Source organism: Aethalodelphis obliquidens, unplaced genomic scaffold, assembly GCF_003676395.1.
Source record: "Aethalodelphis obliquidens isolate GAN/ISIS:26980383/991018 unplaced genomic scaffold, ASM367639v1 scaffold2, whole genome shotgun sequence".
NCBI lineage: Eukaryota > Metazoa > Chordata > Mammalia > Artiodactyla > Delphinidae > Aethalodelphis > Aethalodelphis obliquidens.
This window is the reverse complement of record NW_020837946.1, coordinates 59332335-59351540: the sequence shown is the minus strand read 5'-3', so window position 1 is coordinate 59351540 and position 19206 is coordinate 59332335. Positions and strand designations below refer to the sequence as shown.

The following is a 19206-nucleotide window of genomic DNA, read 5'->3' as shown; positions in this document are numbered from 1 at the left end:
CTATAAACCTACCAGGTATTACTATGGTTAACATTTTGGTATGTAGCCTTCCAGTCTTTTTTCTATACATATAGATATATGCTTTGAAATACAAGAATGGGGTCATACGCTAAATAACTGTGTATGGTTTGTTACTAAACAAACAGAGCCATTTCTCTCCCATTAATTTTTTTCACACCATTTTTCTAAATATAGATAGCTTTGTCATCCTTAAAAATAGAACATTCTCATTGTAAAAAATTCAATTTACAGAAAAAGAATAAAATTCACCTGGTATCTCACCATTGTATTATGAAAAAGCTTTCAGAAATTATATACATGTATAATTTTATATAAGTGAGATCATGTTGTATATGGTTTTTAAAAATATGGTTTTCTTCACTCAGTATGTTGTGGCTATCTTTTCAAATCAGTATATACAAATACAACTACATCATGTTTTCCAGATAATTCCACAAACACTGAACACTTACAATGTTATACTGTGCTGGGCAACAAGGTGACGAGGATGCATGAGAATAACATGTTATCATTTTTATTGATTCACAATATTATATGGTAGATATGTCATAATTAATTTTCTTAGCCTCTTCCTATCGAATATTTAGATTATCTCCACATTTTTTCCTATCACAAACAGTGGGATGAATCAGCATCCTTCCAGCTAAACCTTTGCCCACATATATTCCTTACTTTTATTTTCTAAATGTAAGCAAAGAATACGGAATATTTTAACGCTTTTGATGTTTATTGCTGTCCTATTGTTGTAATTTTGTGTTTTATGGTTAAACTCTGCCTTCTTTTTGTCTGTACAAATGCAGGCAGGCCTTCAATTAAGTGATCACAACTGAGTTAATATTATTTTGAATTTTAATAAACGTATCTTTGATTCAGAGCATTTTCACATCATTTACTTTATCTTTCCAACACCAGCCCCCACATGTGAGGCAAAAAAGGCACTGGTATGATATTTATTTACATTTTACAAGGCACTCGGAAGCCAAATAACCGCCTAAGATTCCTCATATACTAACAGATGTTTGGAGGAACTCCGTGTAGCATTAATGTAATTCCAGTTGCAATGGACATTGTATTTGAGTCCCCACCATCAGTGCCATGTCAGGTGGTCAGACTAGCTGGTCATGGTAATTGGCTGCCTTTGACCGTGATTGGCTCTCACACTGCAGGCCCAATGTAGACAGGGCCAGTGAGATTCAAAGAGAGGCTTCCTGGGGCTTCTGAGTAAAAAGCAGTTAAGAGAACAGGAACAAAACAGAAACGGACTCGCAGACTTTGAGAACAAACTCATGGTCACCAAAGGGGGCGGTGACAAATTAGGAGTATGGGATCAACAGATATAAACTACTATACATAAAATAGATAAGCAATAAGGATTTACTATATGGCACAGGGAATTATAGTCAGTATCTTGTAATAACATATAATGGAATACAATCAGAAAAAAATAACTGAATCACTATGCTGTACACCTGAAACAAACACAATGTAGTAAACCGACTATACTTTAATAAAAAAGAAAGAACAGGCAGCCTGTTGCCCCAATTGCCTGTGGCAGCCGTCCTACAACCATTAGGGGAATAAGCCCTATGACAAAGCTGAGATGAGTTGAGCGTCAGGGAAAAAATGAAGTCTATGATGACATCATTACACTTGGACCAATCCTGAAGCTTACCCTACCGATATGTCAACAAATACAACAATACTATCTGTTCTAAACAACAATCTGTTGTTTAGAACAGATTGTTACTTCAGCTGAAAGAATCTTAAGTGATAAATGGTTTATATTTAAATTTATAAAAATGTAAATACAGCAATAATTTTGGTCAAATATTTTCTCTTAGTATCCTAATTTCTTTCGTCTTAGTATTGAACATGAATTTTATGCTTCTGGCGTGAAAATAATTTAGTTTCTTGAATTAAAAAGAAAATATGGAATACAGATTTGCCACTAAGTTTTAGCTAAAACTGCCTTTGTATGTATTACGTCTCTTATACAGAAACAAAGTAAACACAATAGCTTTCCTTACTGAAAAGGCAGAGTCTCCCTCCTTTATTTCTCTGTGAAAATGACCTGGGGGTATTCTCTTTATAAGTTGACTTGGGTTCTCTAAGAGGAACAATTACCAAAATTTGTAAATCAAGATTTACAAAAGAGCGTCAGATTCTTAAAGCCATGTTTTTAGGAATATTCTTGGCATTTCTAAGGAAGATTGTCAGCTGAAATTTTGTTGAAGCCAAATTATACCATTTTAGTCCTTTACTTGGTTCCAAAAAGTGTTTGATCCATGTTTACTATAAGAACAATTTATCTCTGCAGATATGCAATTTCAGTTTATTTCCAATAAGGAAGGCTTGGTTTGATGATGATAGGAACATGGTATCCTCTTTCAAAGAAAATGGCTGTATTATCAGATATTCTACAAAGTATTTTATATACATTTTCTCAGCCTCATGTCAACACTGTGAGATGTGTACTCTTTTTGCATTAAGGAAGTGAGACTAAGCAGATAAATAATTTGCCCCAAGTTACATAGCTAGTAAGGGTTGGAACAATATTCGAACCCAAGCAATTGTTGCATTAGGCCAAGTCCTAACTGCTCTGCTATGAGTACAAACCCCTGACTGAAACTAAAAAGAATAGCCAAGAACTAAAGGCTTCTAAAAATGCAGAGAAGTCTGAAAATCAGTGAGGAAAAAAAATATTCTGAGCAAGAAAATGGGAGGCAGAAAGAGCTCATGTGAGCTCCAAATTAATAGATAAGCAATAAGGATTGGTTACACACAATAGGCAATAAGGAAGGTGCACACAAACACAGGAGCAGCTGTGTTGGTAGGAACAGCATCACAGTGTTAAACTCAGAAATGCCTGGTCTTATGAAAAATTCCAAAGCCATCCATTTAAAGATTTTGTATTATTTCCAGAGGTGGATCAGCGATAATGATGATCGATAACCTTTAACTGAGTACCTAACATGTCTCCGATGCCATTCTACATGGTTTACCAGTATTGCCTCATCTCCTTCTTAACAGCAATCCTATGAAGTTTTCTGATGATGGAGAGACTGAGGCTCTATATGGTCAGTTAACTGACCAGGGGTCTCACAGTTGATAAGCGGGGAAGCCAAGAGATGAACCCAGATGGTCTAGTTCCAGAACTTGCATTCCCAAGCACATGCTGCAACAAGGAAGGAGTAGACTTGGTGCTCAGGATGTGGGGAGGCTCCACAAAGTCAAGCAGGGTAGTAAAGAGGCCCATACTACAGTAGGAAAAGCAAGAGCTCTGCAGTCAAAAGACCCGTGTTTAAGACCTGCGTCTTGAAACCTATATTACTTGGCAATTATCCTTAACCTCTCTGTACCCCATCTATATAATAGGGGTAATTATACCTGCCCTACCCACCTCACCAGGTTTTTGCGAAGATCAAATAAGGCTGTGTGTGGGAAATACATTATAAACCTTAAAGCCCTGTGTAAATATTGCCCCCTATAAATAAATAATTGTACCATCATGAGAGGAATATGGCATAAGATAATGTGCAAAAGCTTTGTCTAGTCAGTGGGCAGATGACCCCCAAAGTTTGTTTTCAGCTTCAAGCAGAGATCTTGTGTGCAAAGCAGGGTTTTAAAAAACAACAACATTGAAGAGTATCAGTTTGAATGTTGCTAAGTGTTTTATAAATAGCTGCATAATTAGCATGTACTTACTGCAAAAAGTATACATAATATTTTATTCCCTGTTGTAGGCTGTAATGAATCTGCTGCCTCTACATCCTAGGAGGTTTTCACTTACTTTCCCCATGATAATTTTAATACATGGAACCATTATTAGCTGAATTAAGAATAAGTAAATGAGCAGTAAAAAAAAATACAGAAAAATTACAGGTGCCTGTGGTGAGTAAGATAATAACTAGGTAAAAATATATGAAATAATTACAGTGTTTGAACGGCAGAGCCGGCATGAGGAAAATGCCTCAGTGGAATATTAAACCTGCTGTTGGCAGGGTAGACTCTGTGGCCTTCACCTCTCCTGATTCTCAGCCCTAATACCTCACTGAAAACAGATCCAATTTGTCTTCATCCATGTTTATATGATGTCAAAGGGGCTGGTCCAGTTCAATAAAGATTTAGTCATTCTGAAAGCCTGTGGTCCTATAGACTAAATACCCAATAACTAAAAGGTTCTGTTTAAAAGATGTGCCAGATTTTGGTATTTACTGTAGACTTAGTCAACCTGGTAACATTGAATATGAACTTACTTAGAATGTATCTATGAGCTGCATTTGATATCTCGACAAAATGGAATTTCAGGTAATTTAGATAAAGAGTTTTAAAGAGCTGTGATATTTTGGGGGAAAAACAGTTTAAAGAATATTCTATTATATGTAGCACTCCAAACAGTGTCACTGAATAGTTTAAGGTGAACATTTGAGGCTTTTTATGTTTACGTGCCCAGTCCTTGATTAGGAAATGTAGAGATCCACAATGAATTTATGACATGGTTCCTGCAGTTAAGGATTCTTTTTTTTGAATTTGTTTTCTTTTTTTATTGAAGTATAGTTAATTTACAATGTTGTGTTAGTTTCAAGTGTACAGCAAAGTGATTCAGTTATAGATATATATGTTCTTTTTCAGATCCTTTTCCATTATAGGTTATTACAAGATACTGAGTATAGTTCCCTGTGCTATACAGTAGGTCCTTGTTGATTATCTGTTTTATACATTGTAGTGTGTATATGTTAATCCCAAACTCCTAATTTATCTCTCCCCCTGCCCCCCACCATCCCCTGTGGTAGCCATAAGTTTGTTTTCTATGTCTGTGGGTATGTTTCTGTTTTGTATAGAAGTACATTTGTATCTTTTTATTAGATTACACATACAAGTGATATCATATGATATTTGTCTTTCTCTGTCTGACTTCATTTTAATTTGATAATCTCTAGGTCCATCTATGTTGCTGAAGGATTCTTATTTAATGCTCTTGGATGGTGAAAAGTCGTATTACCATAATGAGAAACCTCAAATTAGGATTTGAATCATCAGTAGTTTAAGAATGTCTGGTCTGATTAGGAGTGGAGAGCCACTGCTTTCTAAATCAACAGACATTGGACAAGAGAACTGGTTGAATATATATAGCAGAGAGGGTCTAGTTCAGACATGAGGGATCCTGCTTCGCTGACTCTCAGATGGTCAAGGCTGCAACAATTAACTCTTGGTTTTCTGTATGTGCTTTGTCTTCTTTGAGGGCTTTTGAGGATCAGTTCTACATCTCACATGGATTTCCCTGTTATCCAACAAACTTCTAGGTTACCTAATTCTGCTGCATATGTTTGGATATAGAAATAATAATATTAGACAAACACAATAACGTAAACAAGTCAGCAGAGTACTGGGGCGGGAGGTAAGACAGCTGAGTTCTAGTTGGAAGAATTCCATTGATAAATTCAGAAAAATCACTTCACCTCATTCTACCTGTTCCCTTACCTCTAAAAATGGTGGAGTTGAAGGAGATAAAGCTCAGATTCTATGATTCTGTGAATCAGCTGAAATCAACTCAGTATATGACTGATGAGTTTGGCCACTTGGACTACTATGGCCTTTTCTTAATGGTGTTAAAAGTAACAATTAAGGGAATAATTCCAGATTCTCTTCCAGACTTTAAACTAGCACTTTATGAGCTACCAGAATCAAATACCAGAACCATGTTATCTTTCTGTGACTTTTTCCCATGAATTCAAGCAGCCATATTGCTTCTTACCAGAACCCAGCTGTCATGATATCACGAGTCATGACCTTATTCTATACAAGTATTTCCTGATCATATGACAAACTCATTAGATTATTATGTGTTTGATACTCTCTACTAACCTACTCTTGAAACAGCCATTAGCTAAGTATGTATTTCAGATGGTATTCTTCGTATGTTAAAAATGTGTGTGGTATGCATTAATGATCCTTTCTAAACTGTTATTTGTGCTGGAGAAGAGTTAGATTTTTATTCCACATAGGACTTTCTCCATCAAATGGTTCATGCATTAGTATCCCAGCTTTAGCCGCGGAAAGTAATGGTTTCTGCAACCTTTCTGATGTGTGTGAATTTACAGATACTATATTTGAAATGTTACTCTTGTTAGCTTGCAGTTTTGACATCATATTGAGACAAGGGACCTGGTGGGATGCTCTTTATTCTTTGGCTGCTTTCTGAAGGGAATATAGGTTTCTTCTCTTTCCCCTTCTTTTTTGTAGGAGTTAAATAAAATCTAAAAATCACATAAATATTCTAAAAACCTGGGGAGATTGTTATGGGAATAAATAGAAGCCCCAGCACCTCCCCTGTGACCATTTCAGGCAGATGAATTACATGTAGAGTCTTCTCTGTGTCCCCTGAGAATCTGATTCAGCAGCCTGTTGAGGACTGGAATGGTGTGATGCCTGTGGAGGGGCCGAATCCTTGAGCACGTGCCTAGATTCAGCTATGAAAATACTATGACTCCCAACTCCACCTTAGTGAATAAACACCTGTAAGGGGAAAGGCAAGACTTTGTGAAACAAATCAGTGCTTCCTTTTGTTTTTTCCAGAGGTAAAGATTCGTAACTTTCATGAGAAAAAAGAGAAAGCCTCTTCCTACTCCCTCTGGATTCAGTCAGTTCTAGCTCCCAGGAGGCTGTGGAGCTATACATGAAGAGTAGGGGGCACTCAGCCCTTGGTTTCGGGACTGGACATGCTGAGTCAGCTCTAGGAAACTAGGAACTTCAGCAAAAAGGAAGGAACGAAGAGAAGGAGGGAAGGAGGGAGGGAGGGAGGGAGGAAGGACAGATGAGAGAGAGAGGGAGAAGGAGAGAGAGGAGGAGAACTCTTTCCCATTAGGATCTCTGCTTCCCAGATGCAATTACTGGTAATAATTTCATGAACCCAAGCACCAGTGTGTAGTCACTAGAGCCACTGCTTGGGCCATAGGAGTGGCCATAAGAGCCCTGCCTGGATTTGTAAGCCCTGCCATTTACTCACTGAACAACCTTGGGCAGATCTCCTCTCTGACCCTCGGTCTCCTCATCTGTAAATATTTACCCTTCAGGTTTGTGGAGCGCATTACACGATCATGTAAGCACTTGAGTATATTTATTATAAACTGTAGAGCCCGACCCACATTTGAAGCGTTAATCACGTTAATCCTTGCAATCATGTGTTTTTATTGTACACAAAAGACAGATTTCCCCAGCAGAAGAGAAGACAAGAAAAATCTCCGTCCTGACCCACAGAGACAATGACAATTTAGTCATCCTACACTAGGGCCCTATAGATTAGCCACAGGTGTGCAGCTGGTGCCTCTGGATGCAACATACAAGCATTTGTATTGCTTCCTTGAGTCCAAGTCGGGATAACCTGGAAAGTTAGAATCATATCCACTTACTATCAACTAGATATTTCAAACCATTTCAGCCTCATACAAGTAGGAAAGAACCTCTCTCTCTCTCTCACTCTCTTACTGACTTATGAGTGAACAAGTACATATTTTTCAATCAGTCAAGACTTACTCGCTTGGTACCCACCACGTGCCTGACTGTGCTCCTAGGTACCCTAAAAGATAGTCTTAAAATGTAGTGCCCGGCATTACAATTCTTTGGAAAGAAAAACTGAGTTATGTGTGCATCCCAGCAAGAGACCAAAGGGTTAATCAGAAAAAAAATAATTTTCACAGAAAGTGATCTTTCCTCCCTTTTTTATTGTAAGCTCAAAGAGAATTGTAGCAATACAGGTTGAGCAATTTTCTTTTTTAATGAATCCCGTGCTCAGTTGATGAAAGCCATTTTGCAACCCATTTACATGCAGTAAACCTTTGCTTTAAAGTTCTGTCACTTACCTTGATCATGATTACTTATAGTCCCTTTAGAAAAGGCCCTGGACTGGTTTAGCTCCCAAGCATAGCACTGCCACAAGACAGTTTTCTACAGTGCCTTTTAAATCATGGTCGTAAGCTAAGACATGCCCAGTCTTGTAGCCAGGTATGAGGCACAGGGATATTGTATAATGCAGAATAAACTAGCTGGAATTAGGAGTCTGGGATTTAAAACCAGCTCTACAATCTCACTATGTAATCTTGGCCATTCACACTCCTTTACTGTCAGCTTGCTTACTTGTAGAAAGAATGATGTTTTCATCACAAGACTATAAAGTAGGGCTTAACTGAGGTACTCTCTGTGCAAGTTACAGTGTAAGTTATAAAAAGGAAATTGTTTCATGAACGAATCGTCTATAATATGTACTATAAATCACTGAAAAAGGAACAGTATGTCTAATCTAAAATTTTTCTTGATCACATACTATATTTTCCCTACTGTAATCCACAGAAGAATGTAAACTGAGAGCAGGGACCTTCACCAGACACATACAGTAGACACTCAATCAGGTATCTGTTGTATTAATGGATAAAATTTCTATGTAAATGTCACTGTGCTAGGCATGGTACGGAATACAAGAAAAATAACGTGTTACCCCAAGCCTCAAGGAATCTGTAGTTAAGATGACTAACCACTGATGCACAAAAAGCCAATAAGAGTTAAGTAATGGTTCTGAGCAAGAGAAAAAAGGATGGTATAAAAACTGTGTCTAAAAAAAACTGTGTCTGAGTCCCTCACCGGAAGACGGATACAGCAGGAGCCTTTCCTTGTCCTAACCCTGGGTGAGTTTATCTACCTGAGCCTCACTTCCTTCCCATGTGCTTTTTGTGTCAGTCACGGTTCCAGCAGGACTAGATGCCCACTCGTAAGTGTTTAACTGAAGTGCACATAATGAAGGATTGTAGAGATGTGCCCAGAATTGTGGGAGCCAACAAGAGGTGCCAAGGCGCAACAGCAGGAAGCATTACGCTAGAGTTGAAGGAGGGCAGCAGGCAGGCAGGGAATGTGATGAGAGCCGGAGCCAGGCGCAACAAGAATCCTTGTCAACACACAAGTCCAAGTGGAGCCATGCAAGTCTAATTCTTTGGGCAGCGATCAAGGCAAAGCCGGCTGGGTTTGTCTGCATCTGGTCCAGAACCCGTGTGCTGGTGAGGGTTTTCTTGAGGGCCTAAGGAAGGTGTTCCAGTCGTCCAGGAGGCAGGCTTTCTGAAGCTGGGATCTGTCACCCTGTCTTTGCAAGTAGCACAGTGAATGGCTAAATATCTTCCTTGACTCCTTGGCACTTACCACGCACAGCCTTCACAAGGTACAGAACAGGAGAAAATGGATTATGCCCTCAACAATAAGAGGCGAGTCATCCGCCTGGTTTTGCAGTGGGCCGCCATGTATGGAGACGTCCTGCAAGAGGATGATGTGGCGATGGCTTTCCTGGAGGTACGTGGGGGTCATCCCTGCCAAGAATGCACCTTTGTCCTACAATGCAGGGGCTACCCATAGGCATGGCAGCTTCCCTGGAGGGACTGTAATTGCAGATTCTAGAATCTGTGAACATGTTCGTTCATCAGAAAGGTACTATAAGGAAAGTAAAGAAAAGCATCATCCATTATCCCGCCCCTCTAATTCAATAACTGGAAGTAGCATTCTAATGTATTTTCATTTGGTTATTTTCTCTGTTATATTTTCCGTAGTTGTAATCACATAGTACCCATCATTTTACAGGCTGCTTTTTCCCCTTGATGTAAGGAGTTTTCCATGTCAGTAGAGTCTTTCTAAGAAAACTTTCTAATGGCCCTGCCACAGATATATTTATTTGTTCCCATATTATTGGATATTTACATCATTTCCATTTTTACCTTCCTAGAATAACAGCGTAGTGAACACTTTCGTGCCAATAGGTCTATCCTTGCTTATACTCCTAGCAGTGGGATTACTAGATCAAATGGTGGATACTTTTGAGTAGAGTGAAGCAGATAACTTTACTGAGGAATTCCTGGGGCCACGAGGTAGTTCTGAAGGGAAACGATTTACTTTGTAAACACTGCTTTAAGCTGAGCTTCCCTTTTCCTTCCCATGGCTCCAGCCCAAGTCACAGCATTGACCTGGGCATTTAATCCTTGATGACTCATTCTGTCCTCCGAATCTGAGATGGGGACCTTACTCCTGTGCAGGCAAAAGGCAATGTGGCTTCTGTTTCAAACCTTATCAGTCTGTCTGTTCAAGAATGAATTATCCAGAAGAAACGTCCCCAGTCTCTCCTTTTTACTCATGTCATTTGGCAGGCAGAGAAGTGAGGCTGGGAGGAAAGGTGGACGATGAGAGTCCCTCACGGCTGTGGGATAAAGGATTTTGAAAATGTAGAGGAATAATAGTAGCTTGGGTCATTGGGTCATGGCCCCTACCCATTGCATCGAGTAAAGGACCACTTTACAGATGAGCCGAAGTGGTGCGAAGCTGCCACTGCCACAGCTCTCAGCTCCTGCTGGGGAGGCCACTGCTCCTGCACAAAGCAGGGCACGGTGGCTGCTGCACAGTGGGCGGGGCCGTTCACAGGACGTCAGTGAAGAGTCCTGAGCTGGTGACATAAACTCAGCAGAATTTCAGTTCAGTGCTGACAACCACAACTGTACTTTTACCACCAACAGTTAACCGCGACCAGTGGTAAATATTAAACAACAAATACTAAAATAATATTCAAAATAAATATTAAAATTTCCCTGAAAAAACACTGAGGTGAAAACAGTGCTCTTAAAGGATAGACTATAAAATAACCCATTCCAGAACATTGCATTGCATCGCCTTTGGTATAAATATCATAGAAACAATTCATTTGCAATTCAGTTTTTTTTAATTTTTTTTATTGTGGTAGAATATATCAAACATAAAATTTGCTGTTTTAATCTTTCTTAAGCATACAATTCAGTGGCACTAATTACATTCGCAATGTAACGCAAACATCACCACCATCAGTTTCCAAAATTTTTTCTCACTTGCAATTGTGAATTTAGGCATGCCGTAACATTCTCTTTTACTTTTTTGTCCCCAGTCCATGAAACCATGGTCTGGAGATGCTAGTGAGGCAGATGACATAGGGACACGTCTTTGTTGCTCTTTACAGAATTACGTACCTTTTGCAGTTCTTGTTAAAAGCCTGTGACCTTTGCCAATTACAGGAGTTTTATGTGTCTGTATCAGATGATGCCCGGATGATTGCTGCCCTCAAGGAGCAACTGCCCGAGTTGGAGAAGATTGTCAAGCAAATGTAAGGAAGGGCTTGGCTTTGGGGTGTGCTTTCATCAAGTAAGTGCCTGCTGCCTCTGAATCACATCATCTTCCAGGAGGTCCTTTGCCCACCTCCCAAAAGGTGAAAGATGCTTTGTCAACAACCACACTCTATTCTGATTTGAGCAATCTGAACGTCGGGTGAAGAGGTGCAGTCAGGCCAGATTAACAAAAGGACAGAGATTCCGCGTAGCTGCCTTCTGTGCCAGATGGCCGCCAAGAGAGAGCCTGGGGAGCCAGAGATCCTCTCTGAGTGTCTAACTCAATAAACTCGGGTCCCTTTGGTTCAAGGCAGTGAATCCAGTAATAAAGTGGTCAGTGGCATCCAAAGAAAGTTTGAGGAGAATTACTTATATGGTAAATTCACTTCGGGCTGCCAGTGCGGTCGGTGGTGAATATTTGTGTCCTCTCAGTGGCAACACAGAAGGTTTTCACATGCTGTTCTTTGAGCCGTTGATTAAATACTGGCTACTAAATAGACTTTGAGATCGAGAAATTCTGGCTTTTATCATCAGTTCGACAAAGGATCTGTCTGTGACAAGAGCTGATCTCTTAGCTGTCTCCTCTGGGCCTTGGCCTCTCAGTATTAAAATAAGAAGGCTCGTGTTGCCTCCTGAAGGGATGCTGTGGTTTCATTTTCTAATGTAAGATTAAAGTTATATACAAATGAAGCAATTTAAAATAATAGTACCAACAGTATTAAATAATGTGCTTTCTCTATTTCTCGTAGTTCAGAAGATGCAAAGGCTCCACAAAAGAAGGTAAGTGGCAACGGATTAGGATTCTCTAACTGTGCCCTGTAGAATGACAGTTCTCCAGAAACATAATATTGCAATATATGACAGTGCTATCTTTGTAAAGACAAAATACGTTTATTTCTCGACTCTGCTTCTCAGATGTGTGTCCTCTGAGTTGCAAACGTGCATTTGTCATTCATTCCTTATGACAGCTGCTGCTGTTATTATTTTTTACAGCACAAAGTTCTTTTGCAGCAGTTCAACACAGGCGATGACAGAGCCCAGAAGCGCCAGCCTATCCGTGGCTCTGATGAAGGTGAGAATGTCTTCCAACTTGTGCAGATTATTTAAAGTCAGAATAAAATCTCCCCCCTGGGAATCACCCCTTGGGCCCACAGAATAGCTTTTCTTGGCCGTCCCTGTGTATTCCACATGGTTTGCTTGGAGGTGCCCGTTTGCATTCCAATTATTTATGTTCTTGAACTCTGTGCCTGGAGCTGAGGTGCTTGTTCACACTCCCCTGATTCTGCCTCTCCCCCACTGCTACCTCTCCTTGAAGGAGAGAAAGATTATCTCAGGCACCCGTTGTCAACGTGGCAGGAGGGTGGCTGGCGCTTTGCAGATGCCTCGCTGAGGTGGAGCGCCAGGGGCACCTGCAGAGCGGGGCTCCCACCCAGGGAGAGCACTCTGGCCCTGAGCAGTACCTCGTTAGCAGCCATCAGGGAGGCAGAGGTGCTGGCTGTTATTGTTTGCTTGGTTAAGATTTCTCCAAAGAATCACAACCAAAATAAGATGAATGATCATGATAACATCTTCATCTTAAGCCACAGATGACTCTTGTAATGTAGCGGTGCCCCAAACTCCAGAATTACAGGAGCTGGAAGTTGCCTTCAAGATCTATGTGTTCAGAGCTGAGCGTCTGGGTGCCACACAGGGGTCTGCTGAGCTGAGTACCACCCGTGCCACCTGGCCTGGCCTCCGAGTACACAAACCAGGGAACAAGTGAGCAGCCATGTCAGCAAATGTTCACGGCCCCAGGCGGAAGCGCTCCTGTTTGCAGAGGCGTTAATGTTGGCTCCCCACCACTGCTCTGGGCTGCAGGAATCTAGTAATCTGCCTACAACACAGCACTCCCGGTATTGTGAAAAAGAAAGGCTCACAGACAAAGGCAGACCCAGAAAATTGGCCTAAACATACTTCTCATTGTTTCGCATGACCTATGTGTGGGTTTTTCACAAATATCTGTTGTGGTTTTTGTAACTGGAGCTGGCAGTCGTGGACTTTTCTTAGACCAATGCTAAGGTAAGAAGTTTTAGAAGGGGGCAGGCATAGGCATAAATGAGTACAAATAAATACAAATCTTAAGAATGGCAAGAGGATGCAAATTTTGGAGCGTGTCTAAACATTTTGCATAGCTTTTGTTTTTTTTAAGAACTCACAAGACCAACTTATCTTACTGTTGCTGCCTTCCCAATAGTTCTGTTTAAAGTCTATTGCATGGACCACACCTACACAACCATCCGGGTGCCAGTGGCTGCCTCGGTGAAGGAAGTCCTCAGCGCAGTTGCCGACAAACTAGGCTCTGGGGAAGGCCTGATCATCATCAAGATGAGTTCCGGAGGAGGTAACCGCCTTCTGCAAAGCAGAATATCCCATCCAAACAGAACCCTGCCAGAAGTTAGCGAGGCCCTTCCAAGCTGATCCAAAGGGACAAATAGGTGCTGTGTGTGCTCCCCAAAATAACAGAAATCAAGTGGTCAGGGGCGGGCTGGGCTAGTGTCTAATATCCCCTGTCCTGTAGGTAACCACCCTGAAGCAGAAAAGGGTGAAATGATCTATCCAAGACAGTTGGAACTGAGGTCTCTGGTGTGGATGTCAGCCTGGAGTTCTTTCCCTATAAACCCTAAACAAAAAAGCTTAAGGCTGTAATAACATATAATGGAAAAGAATTGAAAAACAATTTATACATGTAAATACCTGTGTCTATATGTATATATGTAGTACTGAATCACTTTGCTGTATACCTGAAATAACGCAACACTGTAAATCAACCGTATTGCAATTAAAAAAAAAAAAGCCTTCGACCTGGGAGCTCTGAGAAATGTGGGCCCTAAGAGGGCACCTGGCTTTTCTAGCTGAAGGCTGTAGGTTTTCACAAGTCTGAAGTCGGAGGTGGCCATAGGCTGGTTCTTTCCAGTTGATGATGGTTTTCCTCCTTTCCCAGTAAAGAGGGCGGGAACTCAGCTCGTCAAACAAAACGAGAAGTCTTTTCCCTCGCAGGATTACTAGACTGCTCTCTGCTTTCCTGAAATGTCGTTCATTCATTCTTCATATAGTTTCTGGCCACTTAGTGTGGCTGTGAGAGGAGAGGAGGTGTTGGACACAGCCTGGGCCTCCAGGTTGCTCACAGGCTGGTGAGGCGGGAGACAATAAATAAGTAATTATAGTCCATGCCGGCAAGAGTTTTGGAAGGGTCTGCATGCATTGCAGTGAGAGCCTGGAGGAGAGAGCCGTCAGGCTAGCTGGTCCAGTACGATTTGATAGTTATTGGAAGATCCTTCAGGATCGGGTGAGCCATCCCTGCCGTGTTTGAAGACAAATGATTCCACTGATGTAGGATTTTTAAATGCATCTTAGATTCCCAAGATATCCCCTTCCATTTCTGTTCCTGGCACACACGACCCAGGACGTCTGTCTGCCGTGATGATCCCTCTGGCACACTCTCGCCATAGCTATCCCAGGTGCCTCCTTCACTTCCTTCAGGTTTCCCCCCAAGTGTCATTGTCTCATGGAGGCCCCCTCCTTCCTTTCTCCAGTTCCCTTTCTAAAATTCCCCCTTATACATACCTCCTAGCCTCCTTCCCTGCTATATTGTTTTCTCCTCCTCACTGCTTACTCTCCGGTACATTGGCTCTATCTGCATCCCTCACTATGATATAAGCTCTTTCTGGACTGTTTTGGGTTTTTTTCCCTGTATTGTTCCCTTCCGTATCCTCAGTGCCTAGAGCAGTGTCCAGCATACAGTAAATGCTAAATATTTATTGTATGAATTATGTTTTTGTTTTTTTTGAACTATCTTTTAAGTATAGAAGACTTAAGCTAATGATGCAGTTGCCCTCCAAATTAGGGAATGAGTGATAAAACACGGTAATAAATTTTACATCTCAAGTCATGTGGGATCTCAGAAACCCCCTAAGTTTTCTAAAAGTTATCTTGGCATCTCCAGAGTGCTGGGCGTTATTACCATCTGGAAGCGTAACTTGTTTTTTAAAAAGCAGGTGCGGTTTCTGTATGCAGAACCGGGTGACTTGACCCTCGGGTATTTCCATTCCTGTGTCGCGGTCATTTCTGACGGCATCCTGAGTGTCGTGCGCCTGCACGAATGCTGTGTCTTTTTTATTCGGTGCGTTCCTTCAGTACTGTATTTTATGCAGTCACTCTGCGTGTTCCGGTAATTCACCAAGCTGGTAATTTGTTGGTGTGATTAGGGCAGCGCAGCAAATCTCAGGTGCATTTAATAGGCAATCTCTTGCTTTTTATGTTCACAGAAAAGGTGGTGCTCAAACCTAACGACGTTTCAGTATTTACGACGCTCACTATTAATGGACGCCTGTTTGCTTGCCCGCGAGAGAAATTCGATTCACTGGTAGGTGTGGATGGCCACCTCAGAGCAGCGTCTGCAATCAGAAAAACTTGTCTGGAGCTTAATTTTGCAGTCACGTTGAACCTAGTTGCTAAAAAATCTTGAACGCTACTTGTCTTTTTCTTTTCTGCCGTCTGTCAGGTAAGCCTCAGGTGTTCATGTGAGATGCTCTGAGCTTTAGATTTTCCTTTGTGGAAATTCGCCAAGGAACACCGCTACTGGGGCATAATTCAGCTTTCAGAACTCTTTGTAGTAATTCACGTCCTTGAAATGCCCCCGGTTTAAATATTACTATTAAGAATCTGAATACTTAGACACCAGGATAGAAATAATGTTTTAAGACAAGACGTAGCAATGTGTCCTGCCCCTTAGGGGGGGGATGTAGAAATGCATTACGGCAGAGCCACTCTCCGGTCCAGGGAAAATGCTGTTCCCTGAAAGGGCTCTCTCCATCTTGTGTAGGAAATCTCAGAGGCCAGCCGTCTTTCCTAAGTCTCCAAAACAGTGTTCGCGGCCCCACCCAGCTCTCTGTGAGTAAAGGCTTAATCGGCCCTTGCTAATAAGTGACTGGCCCTCTCTTCTTTTTGCAGCTGGTAGGGTTCAGTTCTGTTTCTCCTGTAACAGGCGTAGAAGTGAGCAGCTACTAGAGTATCTTAGAGAGCTTGTGGGGCCAGTTCAGGGGATAGAGGACTAGTTTTTTCCATCCTTGGACACACCGGGCTTCTTTACCAAGAGAAGTGCAACACGGGCGCTACAGGGAAACTGCATTGCGTTTTAGGGGGAAAACTTAACTACATAAGTGACGCGTGAATACGTTCAGTTTGATCAGATCAGACATCGTAGGTAAATCAAGATTCCCCTCCTTGGACTTTGTAGAGCTTGTTTAGCCTCATCATGATTCTGGCCTTCTAGTCTAGGGAGAGCTGTCTTATGCACTGTCTCACCGCCGAGCAGATTTTGCAACATCTTGAATGTACCTGGAGGGGAGCTTCACGGAAGGGGCGTTAGCTCTCCCGCCCCTCTCTCATCCGTCTGGCCCGTGAGCACCCTCGCCTCACTCAACCAACCACGAGCGTTGTGTGATCTGAGTCTGCCCCCAGTCCTTTTCGTATATTTTTCATCATCTACATTCGTGGCTTCCTGAAAAATAAATATTTCCCAGTATTGAGGGATTGGGGTTAAAATGGCATGGATGAGTTACACTGCTCTCTTCTGGAAGCGAAAGCCATCAGAAGCCAGTTCAGCCAGAGCCCTGCCAAAGGTGCCACCTGATGTGTTTGCCACACAGCGCTCGGGCCTCCCTTCCCGGCTGGTTCTTGGCCGCGGTGTCCGATGATGTGGTGTAGAGACGGAGAGTGTGGACCATCTCCAGCTCCCTGTGGGGCACATACTAAGTTTTTAAGCCTCTGTTTATTTGCACACAACCCTTCAGCCTTACAAGTTCTTAGTCCTTGCTCGTCTTCCATTTTAAGGCCGGAGTAATTGCAGGGAGTTTACTTTGCAGCAAGTACCCAGACGTGAACTTGCTTAACTTCTTCCCTGTCGGTGCTCTGCCATTCACTGGGCTGCCAGCTATGCTGTTGTTTCTAAGGAGTGGTCGAGCTGTCCCTGCCTCACAAAACTGTAGGCACGGAGCTCCTTTTCTGGCTTTCTAAAGATTTCTTTGAGGACAGTCCGTCTAGGAAGAGTCGTATACAGGATGCCCCTGCAGTACAGAATGTTGGCCAAACCTTTGATCCATCAACACGTACTTATGAAGTGCTAGCTTCTGTGTGACACTAAACCAGTGTCCCAGAGCCTCTGCCCTGAAGACAATTATGGTCAGATTGGGAGATGAAACTAACACAGACAGCCTGGAACAGAACAAATTGTAGTGCTGAAGTGTTGTCTAGAATTAGTAGAGTGCCAGTAATTTATCCTAGTTGCCTAAGGGCTTGGATTCTAGAGTTTTACTTTCTTGACATTTTAAACATAAATGTCAGTACAGAGCAACTTACAATAAAACCCCATGGCACTGTAATTTCGTTCTAAATACTTCTATCCATTCACTAGCTCCTTAGGTTTTTATTTAGGGCCTATACTGTTATCATTCCGGGCGGATGATTCTGGCTCTAGGATGGTCTTGAAGATGAATGCATCATGGTCCTTGTGCCTCAGGGAGCTCACAGTATAGCGTGGGACGCCAGAGTGTAATGAGTATCCAATGTGACAAATGCCATGGCAGAGCTAGGCACAGAGGTGTGGGAGCACGAGGAAAGAGGATGCTGAGATGGCAGCTGGCTTTAGCCATCTCTTTGTCACTGACAATCAGCACGTCCTTTTAATGTCTTAGTTTCCTCATCTGGACAATGGGAGGGTAACAGTGCTATTCTCCCAATCACCACCATCCAGGCTTAACAGAGAAATCAGCTCTCAAAAAGAGCAGAGAGAAAGAATCAGTCTATAGGAGTTCTTTGCCTCTGTGTGGGCACTTTTCAGATCTGTCTGTGTAATGCAGACCTTACATAGGCTCTGTTACACACTTCATCTGTAAGGAAATTTCCACAGGGGTCTCTATGAGAAAATGGTCCAAGGAATTGCTTCCTATGGGGCCAGCATGTTAATTCCCCACTTCAGTTAGAGGAGCCCTCTGTGCTGCTCGGATTGCCTCTCTGGTGGTTCACGGAGGGAAGGGATCGGCCTGCCCTTCGCTTGGTGAGCCCTGTTCACTCAAAAAAAGTAGAGATTCAACAGGGGGTTCTGTTTTTCTCTCAAAAGGGATTCAGGATGATATACCAGCCTCCAGGACTAAAAGAATTTAATGGCATCTTCCCTGTATTTGTTGGGTTAACTTATCCCCTCTGTGAAAAGCCATAAGACCTCAAGGGAAAGAGATAAGGAGTCAGTTAGACTGAGGAGAGAGCAAACCTAAGGAATAGAGGGCAGGTCCACAGCAGAGCACATGGGCGAGAGGGAGGGCAGAATGTGGAGAGCCGGTCTGAGCCTGAGACAGAGTTCTCGCACCAAGTATTTAAAAGCTTCCCCGACATTTCTACCTGAGACCTACCCCGCTTGAAACCATTCTCCTTATTTGCTTCCATAAGCTACTTGCCCATCAGCTTCAGGTCGGTTCCCTAAGTTTTAAAACTTTGGAATAATGGTTTTTCTTCCATGCTGTCTGTGCCCTGCATAAAGTGAATCAGGAACAACAGTATTTGGCTCGTACATCCGGGTCCTGTACTCATTCACACTTCCCCGTACCTCTGCATTGGGGGAGCAGAGCTGGGAAGGGAACTAATTTGGAGGGGACGGGGGGGACCACCTCTGTGCTAGGCACTGTGCTCACGTGCTACACTTAAATTATTCCCATCCAATTCCCTTAACAAGCCTAGGTACTAGGTACTGGGGCCCCAACTCATCAGAGCTAGAAACAGTGAAGAGATTAGGGAATCATTCAAGTCTGTGTAATTAGAGTGGGGTTTACATTTAGAATCTGCTGCTCTCTAAAACTGGCACTAACCTGGTCTGTTTCAAAACCCTAACTCCCATCTGGTACCCAAAGACTTTCTAAAGCTGTTCAAGCTGTCCCTTTGGTTCCCCTGAGCTCTCTGTTCCTGCCAAGTAAGTTTCATGACGGCTTCCTCACCTTCA

The 19206-nt window shown here is 42.2% G+C and overlaps 1 protein-coding gene across 1 annotated transcript in view; it reads left to right on the top strand.

Moving 5' to 3' along the window:
* Positions 1-19206, top strand: part of RAPGEF4 (Rap guanine nucleotide exchange factor 4) — a 234699-nt gene that overhangs the window by 189648 nt on the left and 25845 nt on the right. Inside the window, exons 15-20 of the mRNA XM_027128182.1 lie at positions 9201-9351; positions 11088-11176; positions 11927-11957; positions 12171-12249; positions 13411-13557; positions 15482-15579. Of these exons, the coding sequence (XP_026983983.1) occupies positions 9201-9351; positions 11088-11176; positions 11927-11957; positions 12171-12249; positions 13411-13557; positions 15482-15579 (595 nt within the window). The remainder of the gene's footprint in view (positions 1-9200; positions 9352-11087; positions 11177-11926; positions 11958-12170; positions 12250-13410; positions 13558-15481; positions 15580-19206) is intronic.